Source organism: Mirounga leonina, unplaced genomic scaffold (assembly GCF_011800145.1).
Source record: "Mirounga leonina isolate KUSES-001 unplaced genomic scaffold, KU_Mleo_1.0 Mir_418, whole genome shotgun sequence".
Lineage (NCBI taxonomy): Eukaryota > Metazoa > Chordata > Mammalia > Carnivora > Phocidae > Mirounga > Mirounga leonina.
The window spans coordinates 253,436-269,469 of NW_023270739.1; the positions used below are offsets into that span (position 1 = coordinate 253,436).

The 16,034-nt window shown below is 59.0% G+C and overlaps 2 protein-coding genes across 2 annotated transcripts in view; one reads left to right on the forward strand and one right to left on the reverse strand.

Annotated features, from left to right (window-relative positions):
• GRAMD4 (GRAM domain containing 4) overlaps positions 1-16,034 on the reverse strand; it is a 467,167-nt gene that overhangs the window by 164,323 nt on the left and 286,810 nt on the right. The gene's annotated exons all lie outside the window — the stretch shown is intronic.
• Positions 1-16,034, forward strand: part of CELSR1 (cadherin EGF LAG seven-pass G-type receptor 1) — a 137,270-nt gene that overhangs the window by 57,887 nt on the left and 63,349 nt on the right. Inside the window, exon 3 of the mRNA XM_034987292.1 lies at positions 13,693-13,915. Within this exon, the coding sequence (XP_034843183.1) occupies positions 13,693-13,915 (223 nt within the window). The remainder of the gene's footprint in view (positions 1-13,692; positions 13,916-16,034) is intronic.

Below are 16,034 nucleotides of genomic sequence, written 5' to 3' on the forward strand. Positions count from 1 at the left end.
GGCCCTGACTGTCCCCCGTGGTGGCTTCCCCAGGGCTGGGGGCCCTGTCCCCTATCGGGAGTTGTCCAGGGCCAGGACATTCTGTGTAAGTTCAAGGCTAGAGAAACTGCTGGTATAAAAACCTAATCATCTTTTCTGCTAAGAAAAATGTTTAAAATCAGTTCTGGCGCTTCTTGGATTCTGTTGTTAAAAAAACGCACGTTACTCCAACCGCATGTTTTGTCTTGAATTCTGTTGTCAGGGTCATGATATTGCCATCATCATGTGATACATGAACGTGCCACATGGTCCCAGGCTGACCCCGTGCCTCCATGGGAGGCTGCGGCCGTCAGCTGCGCCGTGAGGAGCATCCACACAGCCAGGGGAGGGGGGCTCGCCGGCGGCAGCCGCAGTCTGCAGGATTAGAGGCCCCCTTCGAAGTGGTCATCAGCAAGGCGGGTTTGGTCCCGAAGCCAGAGAGTTCATCGTCACTGAAAGTGAAAATCGTGGCCTAGCCCATAAGGAAATCTCAGAGCAGAAATGGAGTCCTTCCTGAGGAAAAGGTGCTTTTCGGGTAGTTGGGGTCACTGCGAGCGAGCTCCTCACCCATCCTGTAGATCTGGCTCTTTCTCCAGATTCCAGCTGTGGCTATCCAGCCTTTCTTTCATCTGTTATTGCACTTCTGGGTGACTTCGTTCTCCTTAAAATCGTGTCCTGGGATCCCAGTGTGGGGAGATTCTGCCAGGAATCTTCACGAAATTCGTAGTGTCCTCTCCCGGGCCACGTGGCCGTGGGGGTCGAGGACGATCCTCAGGCCGACCCTGCATTCCTCCTCAGGCTCCTGTTAGCTTCCTGGGGGTGGCTGCACAAAGGAGCTCACACTGGGGGGCTGGAAACCGCAGAAACACGTTGTCTCGCGGTCGTGCAGGCCCCAAGTCCGGGACCAAGGTGGGGGCCGGCCTGCGCTCCCTCTGGAGGCTCCAGGGGAGGGTCCTTCCTGCCTCTTCCCTTCTGGTGCCCCAGGTGGTCCTCAGCGTTCCCTAAACTTGTAGATGGCGCCTCTCCCTGGCCTTCCGCCTGTGTGTGCTTGGTCTGTGTCCCAGTTGCCCGCCCTTTGAAGGACAGCAGTCCTTGGGTTAGGATCCTCCCTCATCTAGTGTAATCTCGCTTTAACTTGATCATGTCTGCAAGAACCTATTTCCAAATAAGATCACAGTCACAGGTGCCAGGGGTTCAGGACTCAAACCTATGATTTGGCGGGGGGGAATTCCACATGCTTCAGGACTGCTGGTGATTGGCAGTGGTGGCCCCTTCTTGTCAACTGCTTGTCAAGAGTCCCCTGGGGCCAGAGGGCCCTCCTGGGCGGGAGACAGGCTCCTGTGGTTTGTCTTCCTCTTAGAGACCTAAGCCCGAGAGCACAGGAGACACAGTCCCTCCTGCCCAGCCCCGAGGTGGATAGGTGAGCCGGGCGTGGGACACGAGCTGGAGAGGAGCAGAAGTGGAAACCATCATGGGCTAGCGACGTGGCCCGAGGATGTGCCTCCTGCAGGCCCAGCCCCCCTGGGCCATCACACTGCGCCGTGGGAGGGGGACGAGGCTCCGGGAGAGCAGAGGTCGGGCTCACCCAGTCGCCCCTCAGCCAGGGTCCCGCAGCTGCTGCCCCAGTTCCCACAAACAAGTGGCTTAAACAGCATGGATTATTCTCTCGGGATTCCTTCTGGTGGCTGGGGGGAGAACTTCCTTTTCAGCATCTAGAGGCTGCCTGCACTCCTTGGCCCCTTCCTCAGCTCGCCCCAACCCCTGCCTCCGTCATTCCAGCTCCCGCCGCTGGCCCTGGGCCCTCTGGCCCCTCCCTGTCGTGGGGACCCTTGTGATCACCGCAGCGCGCCCGTGATCCAGCATGGCCTCCCCGCTCAAGCTCCCCATCTGAACCATACCTGCAGTGCCCCTTTGCAGCGTGAGGTCACATATCCTCAGGCTGCAGGGATAGGATGTGGATATCTCTTTTTTTTTAAAGATGTATTTATTTGAGAGAGAGAGAGTGCACGCGCACGTGAGCAGGGAGAGGGGCAGAGGGAAAAGGGGAGAGAGAGAGAAGCAGCCTCCTCGATGAGAATGGAGCCTGATGTGGGGCTCGATCTCACGACCCTGAGTCATGACCTGAGCTGAAATCAAGAGTCAGATGCTTGGGGGCGCCTGGGTGGCTCAGTCAGTGGAGTGTCTGCCTTCAGCTCAGGTCATGATCTCAGGGTCCTGGGATCGAACCCCGCATCGGGCTCCCTGCTCAGTGGGAGTCTGCTTGTCCCTCTCCCTCTGCCTGCCGTGCCCCCTGCTTATGCATTCTCTCTTTCTGTCAAATAAATAAATAAAACCTTAAAAAAAAAAAAAAAGAGTCGGATGCTCAACTGACTGAGCCACCCAGGCGCCCCAGGACGTGGACACCTTTGGGGGTCCATCATTGTGCTGACCACACCCCTGCTCCCCAGCAGCACCTGGCACCACTTGGCCCTCAGCAGACATTTGTGGCAGGGATGAGTAGGTGAGGCCTTTGCCATGGTGCCCCCGTGGCTGTTGGCTGGCCCCGCTGTCTCTCTGGACATGCGGCATGGGCCGAGGGCCATCGGGAGTTGGGGGCAAGTCCGGTTTGCATCCCTGACCTGAGTGTGGCAACCCCAGACGTCCCCGGGGAGCGTGGTTTCTGGTGGCATCCGCTGCCCGTAGCCCACAGCTGAGCCCTTTCCCTGGGGTGGACAGACAGCCGGCTCTCTGCTGTGCCCCCTGCGGGGTCTGCGGGGCCGGATGGTACGTAAGGCAGGACTCATCACGGAGCCGCCGAGCACAGCTGGAGGGAGGGAGTCTGTGCAAACCAGGGCTGTTGGGCTCTTCTGCTGACTCCGAGCCACGAATCAGTGGGTTCTTTCTGGACATCGATCTGTCCCAAGGAACTGTCCCACCTCCCCAGCACCCCACGGGAGGTGGAATTCGAGCCATCTGGGGGCTGAGCGGCTGTGTGTATGGACGACGGAGGTTTCCGTCAGCATTCCAGCTGAGTTTGGACACGTTTGCTGTTTGCGAACTGGCACGGTTTCCCTACAAACCGATAAAGTGGGGGGACCCCCCCTCCCAGCCTCGAGGCGTGCAGAGGCCAGCTTTACCTTCCACCACCAGGTTCTGCCCCACGGTCAGCGGGACTGTGCCCGGCCCTCAGCACTCCCTCTATCCCTCCTTCTCTCCCACCCTCACCCACTCACCACTCTGCCTGGGCAGGCCCTGGGCCTCTGTCCCCCTCGGGTGCAGGGCCCCACCCGTCCCCACCTGCATGCCCTCTCTCGGGGAGACCTCCCCACGCCCAGCCTCACTCCCATCCTCAGATGTCCCTGTGTGTCATTAGAGCTCACTCAATCACAGTCCTGTGTCTGAGATGTCATCTCGGAGCTCGTTCTTAAGACATTGCAGACAGACGCCCTGGCCACGAGGCTATCTCGGGGCCTCCCCTAACAATCTCTTCCCAAGCTGGGGGCCTCAGGACGAGGATGTTTCCAGGCTGTGCTGCTACCCCAGCTCCACCCCAGCACCCAGAGAGGGGCAGCTGCAGAGGCCCAGATGGGCACACGGGGGCCCTGGAGGCCCCACCCCAGGGACTGTGGCTTCTCAGTGTGTGAATGTCCCCAGGGTGCCTCGAAGGCTGTGTCCCACCAGGACCAGGGGAGGTTGTTTGGGGCCCAGGCTGCCTGAGTGAGGACCCTTTGCCAGGCTCTGCCTCATTCCAAGGGTCCTGACACCTTCAAAGCTGCCACAGTATCCTTCTGAGCCCACATTCCTGGCCCGGCCCTTGACTCAGAAGGACCATGACTTTGCCTCAGGGGGTTTGGAAGTGCCTTGTTGAAGGGGCCGCGGTGGGGATCTGGGCACTCAGGTCCTGGTGGTCAGCTCAGCTGAGCCTGGTCACCATGTGCGGGCGTCCAGCGCCCTCTGCTTGGCCTCCCCCACCAGTCTGGGCAGCCCAGCTCCGTGAAGTTCCCGTGTGTTCCTTCAGCGCCTCCTGGGGCCTCAGCCACTGCCAGCGAGGGCCACCACAAGGGCCTAGGGGGCAGGGGGCACTTTGTGTTCAGCAGCTGCTTGCCCACTGAGACTCAGGGAGATGCTGAGAGGTTCACGGGCTGCACTGTTCTCTGGGGGCCGGAATCTGGCCGGTCCCCTTGGTGTCATTAGGCTTGGCTCAGCGCGTTTCCCTGGGGCCCTTAAAGCAGCAGGAATGCGTGCTCACCGTTTTAGAGGCCAGAATTCTGAAATTGAGGTGTCACATCCCTGTGGCGACTCTGGGGAGGGTCCTTCCTTGTCTCCTGCAGTTCCGGGTGGCCTCAGGTGGCCCTGGGTTTGTGGCCACGGCCCTGGAGTCTGCCTTCGTCCTCACATGTGTGAAAAGGACATGGGATAGCTGGGGTTTTCTCATCTCAGGACCCTTAATTTGAGCACACATTTGCCGTGTGAGGCGACGTTCACAGGTTCTAGGAATCAGGACAGGGACATGACTTTCGGGGGCCACCGTTTAGCTGACTTCAGCGTCGCTTACTTCTTGTGCCCCCCCACCCCCTCATGGGCATGAGGAGAGGGAGGGTGGGGAGAGCACCCTTTACTGAAAGGAGGGGTCCTCAAGGGTGGCCCGCGGCTGGGACTGGCTGGGCCGCGTGCTGCTGGAAGGAACCCTTCTGTTTTAAGCACCGGGAGTTTGAGTTGCACACTGATTCTTCCGCTTAGCTGGGTTTCGACCCTCAGTTGTGTAGGTGACTCCGGTAAGCAAAGCCAAAGCTGTGGATAAGCCAGAATCGTTTTTCTTTCCTGCTGGAATGCAGTTTTTTATTTATATTTTAAAAAATGGGTGTGTTTGGCGTTCTGGGAAATTGCTTCAAAGACAATAATGAAGTCATCTGAGAAGGCCCAACCCGGACAAGCCTGCGGTGGTCTGGGCTTCCGGCTTTACCTCCCTCCCGGAGGGGGGGGCCGGGGGGGCAGCAGGTGTCCGGGCTCTGTGCAGAGGCCTTTTCTGGCAGCCTTGCCCCATGGGGGAGGAGGCTCCAGGGCAGAGCCGGTCACCGTGCGGTGAGAAAAGTCAAACAGCGGAGGGGGCAAGGGGGGGGGCTGTGGGGGGCGAGGGGTGGACGGATGAGGCCTCCAGTCTCAAGAAGTCAGTTAATAACGGCGGAGTCAACAGGAGCAGCGGGCCAGGTGCTCAGCTGAGAGCTTTACAGAATCAGCTCATTTCAGCTTGACACCAGCCCCCCAGGGGCTAGGGATCGCTCCAGGGCAAGACACAGAAATCCTGCCTTCAGAGAGGGATTGACAGCAGGGGAAACTGAGGCACTGGTCGGGAGCTTGCTGGGGAAAGGTGGTGGAGGACAGTGCCAAGGCCCCGGGTGGGCGGAAGGAGGGATGGGCAAATTTTCCCAGGGTTTAAGCATTTCGGACGTACCCTCCCCTTTTCAGACACCCTGAAGCGTCCCTTGTCCGTTGTTCTCTGTGCTTCTCCTGGGAGCGAAGCTTCTGGCATGAACCATGCTGTCGAGTCGTGTCTGTTTTGTTAAGATGCAAGACGCCTTTCGGTAACCTGATCTCCGCTGTGGGGACGGGTCGACGGGCTTGGGGTTGGCTTCAGGTTCTGTGTCCTGGTGTCTGAGGACCCGCCTCTGAGGCTGTCCTGGGTTGGAGGTTCTGGGCCCTGCACCCTCTCCTGCTGCTCTGTCCTCTGCATGCCTTACTGATCTGCAATTCTGCCTCAACTTCAAGCTTCAAGAGTGCCTTGTACACTTCATACCCGATGCCTTCTCCCCTGGCTGCCTTTGGAAGTCCTCGTTTTTCTAGGTCAAAGCCCTCAGCTAGATCTTAGGACTAGAAGAGAATTGTCGTTTTGTCTGTAGAACAACGTAAGTGCTCCGATTTGTACACACCCTTCCCCTCGTGGGGCCGTCCCCAGCCCTCCTCCAGTCCCGAGGGTCTCCGTCTGGCTGCACCCCCCTCTCCCGGCTGGCTGGGACCCTGTCGTCTCTCTGTCTCCGGCCCTGAGCTGCCCCGGGTTAAGTTCCGAAGCCGGCTCGTGGCAGGTGCTGGTCCGGGTTCCCATCAGCATCTCCCTGCATCCAGCCCTGCCTCTCCGCTCCTGTCCTGCCGTGACCATCACACGCACGTGTGCACACATGCCGTCCACACCACGCACATGGCACACACATACACACACGTGCACACACCCCACTCCTAGCCCTCTGTTTCCCTACATTTCCCTACACACACCCCACTCCTAGCCCTCTGTTTCTTGCTCGCCCGCTGGTTCTCTACATAGTGAGGACAAGGTGCCTGGGTACCCCTTCCTCGTTCACAGACTTCCTGCCCAACCGTGGCGTCCCAGTGGCCGGGCCCGGGCCCTCCTGTCCTCTGCTTGGGCCCTTTCTGGGGCTGAGTGGTCGCCCTGCCCCTCGCACCACGACCCCCTGACACTTGGACAGAGCCCACCGCAGAGGCTCCCGCACCCGGGCACCATCTCTTCTTTCCATTTGCCTTATCTTTAAGGAATTTTTTTGTTACGTACAAAAAATGGTATGTTTTATACCCTGTGCCAGGCCTGGCCTCGGTTTCCCCATCTGCAAGATGGTGTCATAGAAGAGTCCCCATACCTGGTGCTGTGGAGTTTAGAGTAGTAAGGAAGCAAGTGAGGGGCTTGGCCGGGCCCCTGCACCCTGCCTTCCATAACCCTGTGTTCCTAGCGGTCACCTTGCAGGTGAGCCCTGGCCTTCAGGCCTTTCAGGCTGGGGCTTCTCCAGGGGATTCAGCCCCCCCGCCCAGACGAAGGGTCTGTGGCTCTGACACTGAGGGCTGGGGGCCCTAGGCAGGCACGCAGTGTCCCCTCACTCCCAGCCCCAAGCCTGGTGTGGGACAGGTATCCCGTCATGGGCGTGTGCATGAGGCCATGGGGCTGGAGGGGCCTTGACTCCTGGGAGCTTTGGTTTCATAGTTAAGAATGGGTTCGGGTGGTGGGGGTCCTTTCCAAAATTTCTGCTTGGGGTTCTGCATTTGTGGCCGTGACCAGGAGGCTGAGCCCTGTGTCGCTTCCCTGCAGGGGGCTTGAGGTGCCCTGCATGCATTATTGAGCACAGCATTCAGTTTGCTCAGGTGAACCTGATCCTTGGTGTGGGGGTGGGGCTGGCAGTCATCTTGGGAGGGGGGTGCTCAGGAGGAGGAGGGAGAATCGCCCCAGAGTTGGAATGGCCCGGAACAAGTATTTGACTCTAAGCAGGATGTTGGGATGTGAGAAGCCCACACTTCGTTTGAGTGAGAATTCCCAGAAAAGGGAAGGGGAAGTTAACTCCGGGTAGGAAACGCATCTGAGAACACTTGGATTTCATCTTAATAGTTGTTTCTTATAAGAGCTGTATCAAAAGTTAAAGATATGGGGCTCACTACATTCGATCCATCTTCGTTACCTAAAGTAAGATGATTTTTAGCATTAAAAACGATCTTATTGCATCTCTCCCGAGCTCAGTAATGTCAAGTTGGTAGCTTGAAATTGGCCGTGGGGGGAGTGCACACCGTGGAAATGGGAAAATGCTACAAATAGGGCTCCCGCCACCCAGGGCTGGCTCCTAGGACTGGCCAGCACCCCACTACGTGGGACAGACCGAACACTCAGAGTTCTCACTGGTCTCTTCTAGAAAAGGCTTGTTTACCTATAAAAATAATTCTTTGTTCATTACGTCAACATTTTCCCAACACGGTTTGAATCAAATACATGAATTATGTAAGGTTTTATAATTTTGTGCAAGCATTAATCACTGGCTTGGACCCGGGGAAGTCCTGGCATTTCATGACTTCACTTCAGGAGCATTTGTCGGGCGCCCCCTCGGTGTCTGGCACCCTCTGTGTGCTGGACATTCTTAGGCTTGGCTCCAGCAGCCCCTGCCCCCACCCTGGAGCCAGAACACACTCTCTAGAGGGAAGCTTCTGGGCCCTTTAGTGTCTGTCGTGGGACCCTGGTCCTGGTCAGGCATGTGGGTGAAGTTTGCTAAGGGGAACATGCCTGAGACGGGGCTACATCCAGGCCAGAAGAGAGGCCAGGCCCCGAGGAAGACGGTCACTGTTGGGTTATGCCCAACGAGAATGTTGGGGCCCCCTGCATTAACCTGTTGCATCCCCTGACAGCCCCGTAAGGAGGGAGACCAAGTGGCCAGAGTGTGGGGCGTGCAGTGGGCAGGTATGGTGTGCACAGGGGCTGGGGGTATGGCTAAGGGCTAGGCCCCGGGGCAGAGTGGGGTCTTCACGGAGCTGCTACCTGGCAAGGCCAGCATTCTGAAAAGCTCTCTGGTGTTATGTGAAGCACAAGCAGGTTTGTAAGTTAGTGGGCGGCTGGCCTGGGTTCAGGGTGTCCATGGCGAGGTTGCTGTGTTTGTGCAGATGGGCTGCATAACCAGGGGTTTGGGCAGCCATGGAGATGAGCGATACAGGACCCCAGGAGGTGGCTGGGGGGTATTGATGGGGATGAGGGGGATGGAGCGGGTGGCTCTGGGCTCTGGGCTTGCCTATCCTGGACAGAGGGTGCAACCTTCCCCGAGGAAGGGGACCCTGAGGAGAACAGCTTTGACAAAAGGAGGGTGGGGTTTGAGGTCTGGGCTTTCTGGGGCAGTGGTTGGGTTGGTTGGGGGGGCCCAGAGGAGAGCGCCTGAGGCCGGGCCGTGGGGGTGGGCACTGGCCACAGCTGGCCCGGGTGCTCCACTCCTCGCTGGCCTTCGGACCAGGTTGGGGAAGAGCGCTCCTGAGGGTGGAGACACCAGAGAGTCACTCAGAAGCCGAAGCTGCAGCCCCACAGGGTCAGATGCTCTTCCCTCGGCACTACACACTGAGGCCAAAATTTACTGTGCTCGTAATTTTAGGACAAACACGGACGACTGCTGTAGTAGGTTAAGTAGTGTCCCCCCCCTCAAATTCGTGTCTGGAACCTCAGGATGTGTCCTCATTTCAAAATAGGGTCTTTCGAGTTGTATTAGTTGAGGCTCTCAGGATGAAATCATCCTGGGTTTGGGGTCTGCCCTAAATCTGGTGATTGGGTGTCCTTATAGGAGAAAGGGGGGGTGGGATTTGGGACACAGGGCAGATGCGCAGGTGAAGATGGAGGCAGATGCTGGAGGACCTGGCTACAAGACTGGGAGCACCGGGAGCCACAGGAGTCAGAGGTGCTGGAAGGATTGGGACCCTCCCCTGGAGCCTCAGAGGAAATCAGCCCTGCCCACACATTGATTCTGAACTTTTGGTCTCTAGAGCTATGAGAGAATATAGTTTCTGTTTTGTTTTTTTTTTAATTTTTCAGAGTATTCTTTTTTTCTTTTTTTTTTTTAAAGATTTTATTTATTTATTTGACAGAGAGAGAGACAGCTAGAGAGGGAACACAAGCAGGGGGAGTGGGAGAGGGAGAAGCAGGCTTCCCGCCGGGCAGGGAGCCCGATGCGGGGCTCGATCCCAGGACCCTGGGATCATGACCTGAGCCGAAAGCAGACGCTCAATGACTGAGCCACCCAGGTGCCCAGTTTCTGTTGTTTTAAGCCATCGAATTTGTTGCAGTTTGTTCCAGCAGCTCTAGGAGACGAATAGTATTGGAAATTAAAAAAAACAAAAACCCCAAAACTTTACAGTTAAATCAAAACAAACAGCTCATGGAGACTTAGCTTTATTTACAGCTTATTTAAAATAGCATGATCTACAAGGAGAGGGACGGGGATAACCCCCTGGTATCCGTCTCGACTTTTCTGTGGACAGCCAGATGGTCTGAACCTGCGAGTCCCCACGTGGCTATCCTTCCTGTTCCTCCTGAGGAAGGAAGTTTCCCTGCAGCCACGGAGAACTGCTCTGGAAGCAGAAATACTGGGCAGCAGAGTCCAAGTCAGATCTTCCAGAGCGGCATAGCTGTCTGGCTGGGTGCGGGGCGCCTCCTGTCCCTGGGCCGCGGAGGACGTCGGGAGGCCGGGTGAAGGGCGGGGGCCCTCGGGTGACGGTGACGGGGGGGGGCCTGAGAGCAGACGTTGTGGTCCACGGCCACGCCGAGCTCGGGAGGGGCGGTGGCAGCCGTGGGGACGCGGGCTTCACGCCCACCCCGGTGAAGGTGGGAGCACCTGGAGCAGCGCCCGCGTGGCTGATTCTGCGGCAGCTCGGGGCGGAGCGCGGTGGGAAGGGCCGTGCCAGGCCTCCCTTTGTTTGCCGTCACGGTTTGGGGAGCACACCCCGCCCTCTCCCCTCACGGCGGCTCTGTTCCAGAACACACTGTGCCTGGCCACCGACGTGCCCACCTGGAACTCGGAGAGCAAACACTCCCAGATGTCACCCACCTTTCTAGAGCGGAGATTAGAGAATTTGAAGTGTATGAAGGACAAACACACTGTAAGCTGAGCATTGAAAGTGAACGCGGAGGATTTAAGGCCGCAGGCCATCCACTTGGGGGAGGCCGGGAACACTGCTTCGCCGGTGTGAGGGTGTGAGTGTGTGGGGAGGGTGTGCGCGCGCGAGGGTGTGTGAGTGTACGAGCAGGTGTGCGCCTGAGTGTGAGCGCACGGGCGCGTGTGTAGATACATGTGGGGTGCACGCGTGTGTGACGTTATGAGTGTGTGCGTGTGTGAGGGCACGCGTGTGTGCACGGGTGTGTTAACACGTGTGAGGGTGCACGCATGTGTGAAGTCATTAGTGTGCGTGTGGGGGTGCACGTGTGTGAAGCTATGAGTGCGTGTGAGGGCACATGTGCACGGGAGTGTGTTAGCGTGTGCGTGAGTGTACATGTGTGCACAGTCATGGGACTCCATGAGACGTCAACAGTGTGGCGCCCCCTCCCCCTGTTCTTTTTTTTTTTTAAAGATTTTATTTATTTATTTGAGACAGAGAGAATGAGAGAGAGAGAGCACATGAGAGGGGGGAGGGTCAGAGGGAGAAGCAGGCTCCCCGCCGAGCAGGGAGCCCGATGCGGGACTTGATCCAGGGACTCCAGGATCATGACCTGAGCCGAAGGCAGTCACCCAACCAACTGAGCCACCCAGGCGCCCCCTCCCCCTGTTCTTGACGGGCTCAGACTGTAGTCACCTTTGCTGAGCGAGGTGTACCTTGGGCTGTTGCAACCAGGGACGAAGATTGGGGGATACGTCGGGGAAGGAGAGGGAAAGCGCACATTTTTCAGGAGTACCATTTGCTTCCGATGTTAATCACAGGTCTGTTTCGCCTGTGCCCCAAAAATAAGCTCCTTCGGAGCATTCCGTCGGGTGACCCAAAGACTTTCCTTACACTGGTCAGTGACCTGTGCATCTGAGTTGCCTCCTTGAGAAACGCTCCGAGGCTCCATGACGATCTGCCTTCTCGGGAGCCACGCCTGGGGGTGGGGGTGGGGGCGCAGGGCTGTCCCTCGGAGGCAACAGGGTCCCCTGCTGACTCGTGTCCCCGCTTCATTGATGGCCAGCGCTGGGCCGTCTCCTCGCTGACCGGTCGCGGGCTGTGGGCGGTCCCAGCGAGGGCGGCTTCTCGGGCCGAGGTCTTTTGGGGGAGGACCTGGGTGCAGAGTCCCGGCTGTGAGCCGTCGGTACCCGGCACGCCCGGGCCTCGGTAGGATTGGTGTCCTCACACGCAGAGACACGAGAGCGCTCGCTCTGCACACACACACCGGCGATGGGCCGCATGAGCTCCCGGACACAGCGCTCTCGGCAGGCGCTCGGTTTGCAGCACCTCGATCATGGACTTCCAGCCTTGGGAACTGTGAGAAACGAGGGTCTGTTGTTGAAAGCCACCGGGTCCGCGGTATTTTGTTCATCGGCCCGGCTGGCTGAGACGAGGCTGGAAGCCGCTGCCACGTGAAGGCTGCCGTCCGCGGGCACCGCGGCTCCTGTGAGGCATCTGGGGAGTTCTGTGTCCCGCATCCCGTCCTAGCGGCCTCGTACTAACCCAAGGGGACTAGTGTCACCGAGGGGAAATCGATAACTGCGACTGCACGCGGATGGAACGTTTCTGTATGGCCACAGATGCATAAACAGAGGTGAACCTCAAGCAAATGGATGTTGCCAATAAAATGCAAACAGATGCTGACCCTCCCCCAGAATAAATGCACATAGAACCCCTCTGTCGCTGGCCCGAAATGGAAACTCTTGGAGAGTGCTCACACCTGGTAACGGAGGGCGTGTACGTTCTGCCTGCTTTGGTGGACGGCAGTTTGGAAATACTTATCAAAATCTAGACTTTCTCAGGAGGCATGCTCCTAACACGCAGCACGGATGTGTACTGGAAGTAATTTGCAATAGAAGAAGCTATAGAGGCGCCTGGATGGCTCAGTCGGTTAAGCATCTACGTTCAGCTTGGGTCATAATCTCAGGGTCCTGGGATGGAGTCCTGCATCAGGCTCCCTGCTCAGCGGGGAGTCTGTTTCTCCCTCTCCGTGCTTTGTGTTCTCTCTCTCTCCCCCTCTCAAATAAATAAAAGCTTTAAAAAAAAGAAGAGGCTATAAACAGCGTACGTGCACATCGACAGTAGAGCTGATGGGTCCTCCCATGGGATACTGTGCGGCCGTCAGCAGGGGCAGAAGCCCGGGCGCTGCCGGAAGGATCTCCAAGGAAAGCCCTGAGCAGAGTGGACAGAGGCCGGCCAGCGCGAGCCGGGCGTCCAGCGTCCCTGACTCGTTCCTGGGGGGTGTGCAGGAGGCCACTGATGGCTTTCACTCTCTGTGCCATGTTTTTGTACAGTGATTTTTTTTTTTTGGACATGAATGTCACACGTATATTTTAAAAGGTGTTCACTTAAAAATCTGTAACTGACAAAGAGTGTTGGTGGGAGCTGGGGAGTTTCTGGTCATTAGAAGCTCCTGTCGGTCTGCAGGCGTTGGGCGGCGCTGGCGGCGTCCACACCGTGTGGCAGAGGCAGGCCTGGGCCGTGGGGCCGCCAGCCCCGTCCCGGGCAGCAAGGATTGCCCAGGCAAAGTGCTGCTGGCTGCCACAGGCCAGCTCAGGACGGACCTGTGTCTCCCTGAGTGTGTCCCTCTGTTGGTGAGCACAGGGATCCTCCCAACAGACGGGGTCTGTGTGCCCTGGGCCTGACAGGCCTCCGGGTGGAGGTGTCTCTCTGGGGAAGCTTCCAGAACCCTGCTGTTACGGAGGTTTAGACTTCTGCCCTTGGAGAGCTCGAGCGCCAGTGGGAAGGCCGGACAGGTTACAAACACACGGGGACCCAGCGTTGGCCAGGCTGCAGGGGGCTCTGCATGAGAAGCCGCGGGGCGGGCACGGCCGGAGGCCTCCTGCGGGGGCGGCCCGGGTGCAGGTGCTCCGCGTGCTCCCCAGTCTCCCTCCGTTTGGACTGCGCAGGCGCCGCCCCAGCACAGGTGTGTGTGGGGGGCGTGAGGACCCCTGTCAGTCTCCTCAGTTCCGGGTGATTCTCTCCTAAGAGAGGGGTGTTCATGGCTGCACGTGACGCTGCCCCCCAGAGCGTGGGGACCCCGGCAGGGCTGGGACAGGGACGGGCCCCCTGCGGAGGAACCCCCGGGGGTGCCACCACTCTGGACGACTGCGACACGGTGGTGCTGGGAAGGCCCAGGTCCTGCAGCGTCTACACTGCACCTTGACCCTCGGCCCGACCTTGCATCACCTTCAGGCGGTGGCACTGGCAGCTCGGGTTCCGGGGTTCAGGGTAACGTCCCCCTGTCTCTGTCTCATCCTCCAGGAGAGCACTGCGAGGTGAACACGCGCTCGGGCCGCTGCGCACACGGGGTCTGCAAAAACGGGGGCACCTGTGTGAACCTGCTCATCGGCGGCTTCCACTGCGTGTGCCCTCCTGGCGAGTTCGAGAGGCCCTACTGCGAGGTGACCACCAGGAGCTTCCCGCCCCGGTCCTTTGTCACCTTCCGAGGCCTGAGGCAGCGCTTTCACTTCACCATCTCCCTCACGTGAGTGTGGCCCCGCGCGTCCCCGCCTCGGCTCCTGCCACTAGAGCATGGCGGGTCCCTGCCCCATGTCTCTCCAGGTGCCCACGGGGCCGTGTCCGCTGGTCTGGGCTGGCTGTAGGACTGGCTAGCTGATCTGGGGGGCCCCCTGCAAGTTGGCAATGGGGGGGCCCTGGCTCAAAAATGAAGACTTACAGAACTGCGGCAGCGGAGGGTTGAGCCCTGCGTGGGCCCCTTACGACGGCCCAGGTCATACGCTGTGAAGCCAGCCCTCGCCCTTCGGGTCCTGCCCACTTGCCGACACCCTGGTGGCCAGAGGTGGAGGGCGCAGGGGCCCGCAGCCTTGGTGCCAGGAGGCGGACCCAGCTTGGCTTCCTGCTTTGTGGCCCAGGGGCCGGCTGCCCGGCAGCCGTGCTCCCCACCTGTGATCCAGGGTGTGGGCTTATCGTGTGCTATACTTGCTATTTCTGTTTCTGCTTCTCCAAGAGAATTTAGGTTTAATTTAATTCTAAAAAACCTGTCATTTCTACTTTAAAGATTTCTATCAGATTTCACTTAGGGAAGTGGGGTGTGTTTTTTGTTTGGTCTTTAGTGCCGTTGTTCGGGGGCCCTTCAGGTGGTCTCCCAGTGGGAATGCAGCACCCCGTGTCCTTTGAGCAGGCACCCCAGAAGGCGGCTGCCCCTGCGAGCTGCCCTTTGAAGACAGGCTCCTCTCTGGGGTCCTGTCCCCCGAACGGGTGAGGGGTGCAGTGTAGCCAACGGGCCCTGGAGAGTGCAGGTGGGGGCTGCAGTCCAGAATAGTTGGGAGTGAGGCCTGATCTTTTCGTAAGTGGCCAGGACGCACCGCCATCGGCTCAAGCCCAGCGGAGCCAGGACTGGGGGCTTGCTGCCTCAAGGAAGGATGCGGTGCGTGCGCTGGGAACAAGGCGGGACGGCCCGGGGCAGGGGCTGGGAGCCGGCCTGTCCCGGTGTGAGGGCCACGCTGAGCGGTTGGGGCCAGTTTGCACGGCGCTTACTGAGCACCTGTCGTGCACGACGCGCTCTGAGGTGAGTCAGAAAGGATTTTAGAAATGTCCTTAGGGATCTTAAAATCCAGTGGGAGGGACCCTGGATGTCAGTGCTGGGGAAAGGCCCCGATCACATGGAGGTCCCAGGAGAAGCCAGCTCTGCAGGGCTGGGCCGTTGGACATGTGGTTCAGGCCCGCTGACCTCTCCGTGTGGGCGTCCCCGAGTGCCCCTCCAGACCCGAGAGGGACCTCTCCCTTCAGAGCTGCTTGAGGCACTGGGCCCACCTTGGCCTCTCCCTGTACCTCTCACTCAGACAGGTCCTGTGAATCTCTTGTCCTTCTGTCCCCTGTCCAGACACTTCTCCCTTCCCAGTGCCCAGCACCTTGGCCCTGTCCTCTCTCCCTCCTGACCTGGTGTGACAGCGCCGGGCTCGTCTGCCTGGCCTGAGTCAGCCTGAGTCCTGCCGGGCCTGCCCACTGCCTGGGGTAAAGCCCATACTTCCTAATAGGGCTGGGGTCCTCTGTGGCCTGACCACTGGCACTCCCTGAGTCTGGCACCTTGTGCCCTGTGATGGGCCGCCCTTGCTTGCTTGTGGTTCTCTGGACCTGCCCAGCTTCCCCCAGGCGTTCCCACATCCTGCTGGCCCGCCCGCCCCCGCTGCTTCCTCCAGGAAGACCCCTACCCAGGCTGGACAGCACATTTGGTCACTGCTGCTCGTCTGCTGCCCTCCCCTCTGGCGTCCTTGTCTGTGGGTTCAGGCTGCCATCGACCCTGGTGCTCTGTCTGTGCCTGTCTGCTGCTGGCCTGAAGCTGCTCGGGGGCTTTTCGTCCTATGTCCTGACACCCCAGGCGTCCAGAGGTCAGCAGGCGGCTGGCCACTGCTTCCTGGCCTGTAACCCCAAGACTCCAGCTTTAATAAAATAACAAGAGTGTTGTGATCCGTGGAGCCCAAGTGGGTGCTCGAGGCCCTGCCCTTTCCTGGGGCACCAGCGGGGAGGCAGGACACTGGACCCCCACTTGACCCTCCAGGCCTGGACGGCAGGTTCCTTTGACTGTAACAGCAGTTCTGAGGCTTGGGTCACCTGGAGGCCACGGTTTTGAAGTTGTTGCTGTT